The sequence below is a fragment of the Vipera berus genome, assembly GCF_964194415.1.
Source record: "Vipera berus genome assembly, chromosome: 3".
Taxonomy (NCBI): domain Eukaryota; kingdom Metazoa; phylum Chordata; class Lepidosauria; order Squamata; family Viperidae; genus Vipera; species Vipera berus.
Genome location: NC_138204.1, coordinates 189,827,056 through 189,839,500, shown reverse-complemented (window position 1 = coordinate 189,839,500; position 12,445 = coordinate 189,827,056). Strand labels below are relative to the sequence as shown.

The window sequence follows — 12,445 nt, the reverse complement described above, 5'->3', positions numbered from 1 at the left end:
AATAATAATAATAATAATAATAATAATAATAATAATAATAATAATAATAAAAAAATAACAACAACAACAACAACAACAACAACAATTCAATTGCAAAAGGCGGCCTTACTAAGAACTGCTTTCATTCTGTGACGATATTTGTAATACCATCAAACATCCACATCTGCCTATCGCAGGTCCTTGGCAAGGACTCGATAGGTAGACAAAAATGCCAAATCCAGTCTGAACTCAGGCTGACTGTGCGATGATAAATAATAATAATAATAAAAGTTAGCTGCTGGTTTGCTGCACGGCCGCCATGGACGCCTGGAAGACGAGTTCAGTCTTCCTCATCCAGTTTCGCATCGCTGGAGGCAGGGCTTTTTTCCCATAGAACGCTCAGAACGGCGTTCCGGCACCTTTTTTTGCACACACAAACACACAAAAAAAGCTGAAGGAAACTGTTCCGGAGAGCTAAATTCTCCTCAGGCAGCTAGGTTTCAGAGCAGCAGAATGCATCGCAGCAACGAGCCTTCAGATGGCTCAAATCGAAGGAAATGTGATCCGTACAGGCTAATTTAAAAGTGGGAGGGTAAGAAGGGCTGAGTGTGAACAGGTTGCCTAGCAACCTGCTTAAACAGTCTCTGTAACTTTCAGCTCCTGGTGCCTTGCCTTTTTTAAGCTGGGAAGTTGAAAAAAAGGCTAAAAAGAAGGCAATAGAGTGCTATCAAGGAAAATGTATAGCTATAACCAGCAGACATTTAGGGAACCTTTATTTTTCATACACTGTTCAAATTTTGTTTTAATGCCATGGTGATACACAATCAAATGCAGTCAGTCTTTTTTTTTTAATCCCAAAGCATCTGTTCATTAAATACAGTATAACAAAGTTTTGAATGATGGAATTATTTTTATCTAAGGATAACTAATGATATTTACAAATAGAATATGTTGTTAAAATGTATTGGTGTTGAAATAATTAGTGCACACATATACCTAAAACCAGTTTATTGCATTTGGCAATTGTACTAAAAAAAATCTCATTGTCAACCAATATAATTCATTTAATTTGAAATCAAGTGAAAAATTGATTTAAATTATTTTATTAAAACAAATTAATGACAATTCTTTTATAAGAAGTTGCCTCAAACAAAATAAGTTTGACATGCCTGTTCTAGATAGTTGAATGCTCCAAAGTAAATTCTAGACCAGGCCTGTACATGCAGCCTACCAAGCACCCTTGGACAGAGCACAGACTTTTTTTTAAAAAAAAGTAATAAAATCACCACCAATGCTCTGAAAGTCATGTTGCCTAGTGCCTCCATGGCTTACCATGACCACGAGCTCTAACACTGTAGATGCTCCTTTAGTCATCAAATCATTGATTAGCCCACCAGCATTCCTTTGCAGACCACAAAGTTTTTTAATTTATCAGTGTGGGCCTTTCCCTTCTACAAGTTGCACAGACCTCTTCTAGATTTTCCTCTTGCCTTTCCGAGTTAACTCCTTGGACTGTCATTGAGCAAGAATTGACTTTGTAGGGAAGCATATTATCATTTGATGTATATTTAACATATGTTCTACCTTTATTTACCGATTATATAATATTTGTATGCAATCCACATGGCGAGGTTTGGGGCAACTTACAATAAAAAAAATATTTTTAAAATCATAAGAGTAAAACATAAAAGCAGGGCTTTTTTTCTCATAGAACGCTCAGAATGGCATTCCAGGACCTTTTTTTGCACAAAGAAAACAAAAGCTTTTGCACAAGCTATGCTACTCCCTCTATTGGCTTTCGAAAGCCTATTGGCTTTCAAAAGCCAATAGGAATTGCTGCTGAGTGCGCCAAAAGACCTGGCCGGCAAACGTTGCAACGGCAAGTTGTCTGCAGCGAAGGAAAGTTGGCAGGAACTTTGCATCCCTCCCTGCTGCCCAACTACACCATCTCAACTAGGTAACTAAAAGAGGACAAGGAGTGGGAGGTGGATTCTGCGGAGTCCAAGTGAACTCCTTCCTTGTGCTCACCCATGTCAGCCAGGCTGGTGGCCTACCCAGTGCTGGACCTGTGCCACCGTCGCCTTGCCCTGTGCACCTAAGTGGCCGCCCTGCATCACTTGGCCCACAGCGCCTCAGCCGCCTGCCCTGCACAGCCCCACCATATAGAGCGGGCCCCGCTGCTCCCACAGCATCAGCCATGCCGGCTCTAGCCCCAGGAGGCAGCCCACCGCCAACACCCCTTACACTCGTGACCACAGTAGCACCACCCTCCCACCTCCTGCGCCTGCCAAGATGAGAGTTCCGGTCCCTTTTTTTTTTTAGAAAAAAAGCCCTGGCTGGGGGACCCTGAAGAGGGTTGAAAGTTGCCCCGTAAAGGCGACCAGCAAGGAAGGCTGGATCATGGGAGAGTGATAGCTCTCCCACTAGAGCCAGCAAATCCCTCCAAACTGGCAAACGAAAGACCAGCCATAGAATTATGGCTCGTCACTAGGCTGCAGACAGCCGAAGCTCCACTTACCATCTGGCAACTTCAAAGCAGTGTGGAAGAGACTGGGTGTGATTTACCTCTCTTAAATCCTAATTACTCTCTGTACCTGCATAAGCTGCTAAAGTATTTTCCCTCCTGTGGTGAGGGAAGGGAGATCTTACCCCTCCCTCCAGAAACAGCAGCGACCAATTACTCAGGGGAGTTTAAAATGTTGAAAAATAACTGGGATCCTAATCAGAATTCTATTTTCTAAAATTTGTGGATTAAAAGACTTTTCATCTTCTATTCCCTATTTTTCTTCAATTTTTATTCTTTACTTTTACTGAAGATCTGGGTTTTTTCTTTTAAAATAGAAGAAAAAACTGAAAAGATTAAAATAACTTTGGGGAGACATCTTGTGGCTAAACCTGATATTGCAATTGTTGTTGTTTAAAAGAGACTTGGCTGACAGCCCAGAAAATAGATAAGATATATTCAACCTTGAACATTAACTGTGAGAAATCCAGCTGTGTTCCTTACTTAGTGGACTTCCTGATTGTAAAGTTTTTGTTTAAATATACTATTATGGAAGAAGATCAGGAATGGACCTTCCCTATGGAAGAAGAGCAGGAACAAACCCTTTGTATGCTGAAAGTGATTCTTTTTTTTATTAAAGAGTTTTACAAAAAAAAAATTACAATACATAGCCCCAAAACCCACCCACCCCAAACCACCCCCCTTCCCCCACCCACTTCCCAGAGCTGAATACAGGGTCATAGATATAATAATCATATTCTAACTAAAATTATCCATTATAAAATTAATCAAATTCATAATGTGCTTTAACTCCCCTTTAACATTGATACATTCAAATTATTAAAAACATAATAATAATAACTTAAACAAAAATATAATCAATACTAATACTAAAATTAATAACAATCTAAAATCTACTCATAAGCTAAATGAAATATAATCTATCCATCTCCTCCAAACTGAAATATATCTTTCTTGCGAGTGATCCTTCAAATAAGCAGAAATCTTAGACATTTCTGCAAGATTCGATACCTTAATTACCCATTCTTCTATAGTAGGCAAACTATCCTTCTTCCAATATTGTCCCACCAGTAACCGTGCTGTTTTTATCAAGTTCAACATCAAATTGATTTCTTTAGTATCACAATCTACAACAATACCCAATAAAAACAATTGTGGAGAAAACTTTATATTTCTCTTAAAAATCTTTTGAATGTTCCACCAAATTTTAATCCAAAAAGCTTTTATATTTCTATAAGTCCACCACATATGAAAATAAGTAGCATCTAAACTACCACATCTCCAGCATTTAGACTGTACGTTAGGATCTGAAAGTGATTCTTCAAACCCTTTTTACAGCTGGTGATGAAATAAGAAACTATAGAAAAAAAACAAGAAGACAGCCTGGATATGCAAACTCAAACTATGATTATAACTAAAGAATCATCTACACAGGATACTACAGAAAAAAAATGGAACAATTAAATACTATGACAGAAGATGCAATTGCTCAACGAAGACAGATAATGGAAAATACAGGAAAGAAACTGACAATAGGGAAAGAGAAAAAGACTTCCTATATAAATCAGAAGGAGTCTGAGGATCAAAAAGAAAAATAGATGGAAAAGAAGATAAACAGTTCAGGACAACTACATCGAGTTGGGAAAACAAGGAGATGGCCTGCCAGATCTGCTAGTCCTCTCATAAAAATGGCGACTGATGGTTTTTTCAACGCCAAATAATAGATATAACAATCCAAGGAGAGCTACTCAATGACTCAAAAGCAAGGACATGGAAGATGATTTGGCAAAGAAAGAAAGCTAGAATAAGATTGAAAAATGGGGGTTTGATTTATATATGAGATCTACTTAAATAGACAAGATGTGTATTATGGGAACTTAAAATAGAATATGCTCAAACAGATGAGATGTGTACTTTGAATACAAGATATAGTTGTGAGTTGAGATAAAGGAAAGTTTGGTCAAGTAAAACTTAGAAGTAAAATACCAATAATTAAATTTGAATATTGATTTGTGTTTAAAGGTTTTGTAAAGGTGATTAAGATACATATAAGGCAAAACCTATTGATGAAAGTAACAAATATGTCTTTATGTCTTAAAATAGAATATACTTAAATAGTTAAGAGCTGTATTTTGAATATAAGATGTTATGAGCTGAGATAAAGAAAATTTTGGTGATTTGGCAAAGAAAGAAAGCTACAATAAGACTGAAAAAGAATGGGGTTTTGATTTATATATGAGATTTACTTAAACAGACAAGATGTGTATTATGAGAACTTAAAATAGGATATACTTAAACAGATAAGATATGTATTTTGAATACAAGATATAGTTATAAGTTGAGATAAAGAAAACTTTGGTCAAGTAAAACTTAGAAGTATAAACACTAACAATTAAATTTGAATATTGATTTGTGCATAAAGGTCTGGTAAAGGTGATTAAGATACATATAAGCTAAAACTCTGTTGATGAAAGTAAAAAATATGTCTTTACGTCTTAAAACAGAATATACTTAAATAGATAAGATGTGTATTTTGAATATAAAATGTTATGAGTTGAGATAAAGAAAATTTTGGTCATGTAAATCTAAGAAGTACAAATAACAGTTAAATTGGAATATTGATTTGTGCATAAAGATCATGTAAAGGTGATTAAGATATATATCAGTTAAAACTTTATTGATGGAAGTAACAAATATATATTTATATAGCATTAAGGGAAAAAATTATTTACTTTTGAATATGAGATAGTAGATATAAAGAGGAAGAGAGAGGAAGCATTAAACGAGGCAATAAAAGAAATTTTGGTTATTAAATTTAAGATTTTAAGATACTTGAGAATTATTAGAAAATAAGATTATATAGTATTATTAATTTGTAGATGTAGATGGTGAGAACTTATATAGATAAGATCTGTACCATAAACACCAGACTTTTGGGAGTAATTGTGATAAAGGAATTGGGATCATTTAAAACTTGGAAATGATAAATATTAAACAATTTAATATTTAATTTTAAAGATTAATGGAAAATTAAACCTGGAAAAAAATATTAGGGCATTGATTGTCTAAAAGATTGAATGTTAAAACAATTAAGATATACATAAATTAAAAACTATTGATAAATGTTAGAAAGTTACTTTTTATTTGATCGATAGAATAAGAATTGTATTAGTTTAAATATGAGACAGTATATACTAAGGGAGAAAAAGAGGGAATGGTTATTGTAATAGTTGGAGACTTGTACTAATGATATCTATATGTAATAGAATTATTGTACTCAGCCGCCATGTTGCTTTTCAAATATATATATGTAATATTACAAAATCAATAAAAAGTTTACAAAAATAATAATAATAAAAGTTGGAAGGGACCTTGGAGATCATCTAGTCCAACCCCCTGCTCAGGCAGGAAACCCTATACCATTTCAGACAAATGGCTTTGATGGGAAGAAATCCCTTCTAGGGCTATTTTAAGAGGTCACGTGGTATAATAGTTATATTATAACTCTGAGAATTCACATTTCCTGCAATCTGGCCCTTTCTCAAAAAAGATTTTTTTTTCTGTCCTTTAAAGCTTTTGTCATTTGGAAGCGGTAATGGCACTGCACAACATTGCAAACAGACATTGCATGACTTACGCCAGATTCCAATATTTCTATGTATAAGACTGTGACATGTCTTAAACTAGCCCTATGTTTTTTTACCATATTTTTGCAACCCACATCCCTAAAGCCCATGTTAAAAAATAAAAGGACAAGTAGTTGCAGCCGAGTTGTGTGAAAAAGGAAAACAAATTATACTTACACCTTTTTCTGTCTAAAGAAAGAAACATGCAAAGTTACTTATACTTTCAGGATCTAAAGGAGTGAATGAATATTCTAAATTACATAATGGAAAAGTGTATAAATTATTTATATAAATTGTATAAAAGAAAAGCAAAGAGAGAAAGTAATGCACAAATAAAAAATTCCATTAGTGTACATCAGAATATCATGCTAATATGAAGTCAGTACACAATATGTTCCTTTGTTATCTTGGAATACTTAGAATGCTGCTACTTATTGATGTACTACATGATAGATCACTAACCACTAAACATAGTATACCTGCCAAGAAAATAATTTCTGGCTGTATTATTGCTAGTGGCAGAAAATGCCAAATAATGAACTTTAATGAAGCTAGGACACAAGCAACAACAGAAAAAAGGGCTATGGTAATCAGGACAGTTGCCAAACCAAACTACAATGCAATTTGCTGAGAAATATTTCCATGTTGCCCATATTCATGGTTATAACTACAAAGGCAAAAAAATCTACTTAAAACATCATGGGTTAAGGATCCATTAGTCATTCTTATAATCTGGAATTTGGCTTTCTAGTCTATATTTTTTTTAAAAAAATCAAAAGTTTAAATAGGTATAACTTAGGAGCAAGAGGAATCTTCTAAAAGCATTATTGCAGGTGAGCAGATTTACAATTGGTAAAAAAAAATCACCCTGAAGGAGCTAATTAACCTGCATTCTAGATCATGGTTCTGCATTAGAACCTAGAAGGAAATAGCCACTTGAAAGGTAAAGGTAAAGGTTCCCCCGCACATGCGTGCTAGTCGTTTCCAACTCTAGGGGCCAGTGCTCATCTCCATTTCAAAGCCGAAGAGCCAGCGTTTGTCCGAGAACGTCTCCGTAGTCATGTGGCCAGCATGACTAGACACCAAAGGCACACGGAACGCTGTTACCTTCCCACCGTAGTAGTCCCTATTTTTCTACTTGCATTTTTACATGCTTTCGAACTGCTAGGTTGGCAGAAGCTGGGACGAGTGACAGGCGCTCACTCTGTTACGCGGCACTCGGGATTCAACCCGCCAAACTGCCAACTTTCTGATCGACAAGCTCAGCGTCCTAGATGATAGTCAGTGGTTTTGTATCAAAATTAGAAAAATCATATGCATTATCAGCTAAATATAAGTAACTTGTTTGATTCATCAGTTAAAAAGCCAATGTGGTGGTAAAGTAGATGATTTTCATGAAATTTCCCAGGTTTAACACCTGACATTTTCAGATTTAATGAAAAAGGTGCTGTAGACTGCAGCTGAGGAAACTAAATTTTTGCTGTAAATGTATTGTCAGTCAGAGGGCACAGCCAGAGAACTGCACTCTTCAATCCACCAGTTTTCTATTTGGCAGATAAATATTTTAGCATAAATTATGCAGTCCCAATGGATGAGCCCTCGACTGCCTCATTAGTGAGGCCAGTGAGTAATGCTATCCTTTAATGTGGGACAAGTTAGGGAAAGCAACTAGCGTATTCTACCAAGCATCAACTGCAGGTAGGAAAAACAAGCACCAATCACTCTCCTTAACAGGGCTGGTAAAGCATAGTTAGGCAAGTATAGGTGAATGTTTTGAATAGCAAGTTAGTCACCTGTCAGATCTTGAGAGTCTGGCCATTTCGGAAACACTTATCTCACAGATCACAGGGGCAGAGAAGGGACTGCAAGGCACACTGGAGGTTCTCTCTCTCTCCTATAGAGTTCCCTCCTGCTTTATCCCATGCCCATCTCTATGCCTGCAACCTGTCAAGAAGCATAGAGAGAAATGGAAAGAAACAATTGATAACTAATGAGTCCTGTTCTGAACAATTGCTGCTGTCAGCAACAGCACATGGCAGAAGCAAAGGACATGCCATTCTGCTCATCTCTCTAAAGTAATAAAAACAGTACAGCCTACAAACATAAAACCTCTTTTTTGGGGTAAAAACCCAGTTATGTACTTATTGGTATCAGTAACACATAGATAGCAGGTTCAAATCATAAAGCATGGGCTAGCTCCTTCATAAAAGCAGCAGGTTTAGTGCTCATTTTAAAAAGCTGCTAATTCATAAACACAGGTAATTCTCAACATACGACTGTAATGGAGTCTGTCCATTAAGGTCATAAGTTGTGACAGTTGTAAAATAAGTTAGTCATATGACCATCCTAATTTTACAGCTTTTTTTGCAGGAATCGTTAAGCAAACAATTAATAAGTAAATAAAAATAAAATTATAAATAAACACCATGGTTTGCTATGGGCATAGTTTTGCCAAAAATTGGAAGTAAGTGCCAATTTTCAGTACAACCATCATAAAATGTGGTCACTGGACTGCATGATGCTGTAAATAACTGCAAATACACCTGTACTGCTGAGTGCTCAAGGTACAGTCATATAACCATGGAGGAGTCTCAACTTTTGGAACTTTGGATCTGGGTCTTAATAGCCCCAAGGTAGGTCCATAACTTTGAACAGTCATTAAGCAACCAGTCATAGGTTGAGGACTACCTGTTTAAGGAACCTGTGTATGTTTTGGCACCTACAATAGCGCAAAGTAGCAACTCAGTTGCCAAACGTTAGGTAAATGTCAATCCATGACTATATTATTAATCAATTTGAATTATTCTAAATTGAGTTCACAGCAAACCTTATGTTGGGGATAAAAGAGAACATGCTGCTTCCTAGCTCGACAGCTCAATATAATTTTCAGTTGCATTAGCTTTGGGCTGAGTATATAACAAAAAACAATGCCATAGTACATATTATATAAAACAGTTTCTGGGGAATGTTTATGACATGGTTAGGAAACAACCTCTGAGTATACAGTACTGAACTAGATAAATCTAAGTACATAAATCAGTTTCTATATTTTTAAGGAAATCACTTTTTTCCCAGTTTCATCTATGTTTTTTTAAAGTTTAACTCCTCCATTCCTATGGTGCCTTTCTCACTGACTGAAAATTCTGGGGGTTGTAGTCCCAGCACATCTGAAAATAATTAAATTGCGGAAAACTGCCATAACTAGTAAAAGTCCTGTTCTGTGGAAGTTCACCAAAAGGACAGAAATAAGTACCCATGTTGCCTTTTTTTAAAACCTCATTATTTTAGTTGGCTTCTAAAATGCCATTACTAGCACCATTTAATATACTATTCTTTGTATCAATATATCAAGGAACAAGATTCCTTATAGTACTACAGTATTAAGGCCTTCAACTTAAATCATGCCAATGCAGATGTTACTAATTACTCCAAAAGCACAAGTACATACACAAACCGGATGATTCCAGCTGCAGAATAATTTAATTAAAGAAGTGCTTATAATTTTCAAGGCATGAATGAAAACTAGAGCAAGCTGTTAGGGAATCTGAGAAAAGCAGCCATAAGAAAGCTTTTGCTTCTGAATGATTTATATTCCATTTTAATATGTGATCCCATGCAGAAATTCCCCCAAATGCCATAATGTGAGAAATCTTTAGCTATTGTAGCATTTTTTGAACTATCATCTGCAAAAAAATGGCCTTATATATAAGCCAGGATTATTCTTATTAATGGTGATTAACTGAATTGATGTGCTATCTTTTAGTTTTCCAAGAAAAGTCGTCATAGAGATGATGTTATAGGGTAGTTCAGGATAATATTAAAATTAAGACATCACAGCCTTGGCCTTTTATACCCAGAATATTTATACCTTGTAGGTTACAATTTTCAAAGGAATGCCAGATAATGTTTGAAGTAATTCTTTAGTATTTTATTGTTTTCATACTTTGAGGAAGAGAAGGAAAATTACTACACTGAATTAAATGCTGAATATTCATAAAACAGTACATTCACACACACACACACACACACACACACACACACACACTATTTCAGTATAATTTCAACCTAAAGCAGAAGTATTTTCACTAAAGGTTTCCATCAAAAGGCATAAGGGTAGATATTTACAGTCCTCTTTTTAATGTTGCACAATGCAGTTTTTCAACCACAGTCCAATAAAATAAAAATTGCAAGATTATTTAACTGGATGCCTAATAATCTATTATTAAAGTGGGTCTTTCTTTCATAAAAAACAAAGGTAAACCTCTTTACACAGATACAGCATGAAGAGAAGACATGGAAAGACAAGCTACATCTATCATGTAAACCACCACAATGAGCATATGTGTGTACCTCTGTACATATAAATGTATGAACATTGTGTGCAAGTTATAGAGGTACAGTGTTGTTCAATTGCCAGTCTATAATACTGTTTTAAGTAAACTCAAATCAGAAGAAATTATTCCCATTTAAAACTAACATCACCTAAAATAACCCCATTAAATATAATGGGAGATGTTCAAGGCAAACATAAAGGTTTGTAAGGTGATAGATGCAGGTTTGAAAAAGCAAAGATGCTCAAACCCTTCATTAAAAATTAAAAAGATAAACAGAACTTCTACTTTCAAGGCTAGACCAAGTTCAATTTAAGCAATACAAGTCACTGACACCATTTTTAACACAGTACCTTGCGTCACCTGTTGAACTGCCAACATCATCCCAGAAACTATATCAGGGAGCAGGTCCATTTTCCAACAATAGTGTGGTGCCCACTCCAAAAGAGGCAGCCTGCTTACACACCAGAGTCTGAAGTCTTCATAGCGAAAGGCATGGATCTTCCTCCATATGGCATGTTCCTTTTTTCTCTTTGTTCCTGTCATGCTTTATTTCTACTTTCCTCTTTCCCTGTGTATATTCCTTTTTCTGTGAAGAAGGGGAAAAAGCCACCTCTATGGAATTGCAATCAGATTTGTGTGAATCTTCTGTCAGATTATGTTTTCAGACAAGAAGAGAAACACAGCCCATTTGCTTGCTTGTTAAGTATATTTTCAATTGCGTAAATATCTAAAGTTTTATAGTCAGCATAGTACAGAAATATATCCCAGTCCCATTACAGTTTATGGTTCTCTTTACAATCATTCTCCTCCTTATATCCAGTGTAGTGCTTATGCTTTTGGCCTGGATCCAGCATTAAAATGAGGTTGTGCTGGGCGTTCGTTCGATGTGGGATGGGCTATGCTAATGTAATCAGGAAGTGCCCAGCTAGACATGAGTTTCCTTGCCAACCATTACTAAAAAAAAACCTGTTACTGTGAGAAAAAGCAAAACTGCCTGTCTCTACCCATAGCAAAGATTCATCAGTGCATTAAATTCCATTGCTACTAAACATTCTGTAACTTTAACTGGATCCATTTTTCTTAGATTTTTTTTTCTTTCCTGCAACATGATAAGTTTACTTAAAGTATTCTCTTTTGAAAAAAGAGATGAGATTACTTTGTTCTTGGCACAACTGATACCTGTTGGAAAGGAACAGCAGTTTCTCTGGTAAATTGGCAGAGAAAGCAAAATGAAGACAAGGTAGTTGTTGTCATTTGGCCAGAAAAGATGAACTCTCACCTGGCCTGTTCCTGCTGCTTTAAAAAGGGCTTGTTATGAAGAAATTGTCAGGTGCTCTGATCTTGACCAGTTCAATATTAATATGGTCTGCATGTATATACCTTCCACTGATTAAAGTATCAATAAGGGAACAGCTTGAAAAGCTACTTCAGAAGCTCCCGGGCCAAGAAGTTACCTCATGCCAGAATTGGACTCCCTAACCTGTGGGCCGTGGCCCACTACTGGGCTGTGGGTTGTTGGCCACTGGGCTGCAGGAGTAGCTGGCCAGTGCATGCACATGTGCACGCTCGCCTCCCCCCACTTGGACTAGAATTGCGGCGTCATGCCAGCGCTAGTGATGCCATGAGCGTTATGCGGGTGCTAGTATTGCTGTGAGTTCACACTCCCTCTACTTGCACTAGCATAGCAGCATCGTGCAGGCTCTATCATCGCCGTGAGCCCACACTCCCCCCACTTGCACTAGCATCATGGCATTGCCCAGGCACTAGCATCACTCAGGCACTTGTGGCTCCGTTTGCGTTGTGCAAGTGTAAAGCCCCCCCACCCTGAGCCACCAACCCAGACAGGTTGGGGATCCCTGTCCTAGTCCATACTGCCTGCTGTGATGACCCAAACTCTGATAGCCCTAATCATGGTAAAATTTCAAAGCTGTAGTACAAAAACAAAAAACAAAAAATCAGTCATACTGAACTCTGACTCAGAA

The 12,445-nt window shown here is 36.5% G+C and overlaps 1 protein-coding gene across 1 annotated transcript in view; it reads right to left on the bottom strand.

Moving 5' to 3' along the window:
• SLC26A7 (solute carrier family 26 member 7) overlaps positions 1 to 11,006 on the bottom strand; it is a gene marked incomplete at both ends in the record, with an annotated part of 54,924 nt that extends 43,918 nt beyond the window's left edge. The window contains one exon of the mRNA XM_081325614.1: positions 10,814 to 11,006. Coding sequence (XP_081181740.1) covers positions 10,814 to 11,006 — 193 coding nt within the window. The remainder of the gene's footprint in view (positions 1 to 10,813) is intronic.
• Positions 11,007 to 12,445: the final 1,439 nt, after the last annotated feature.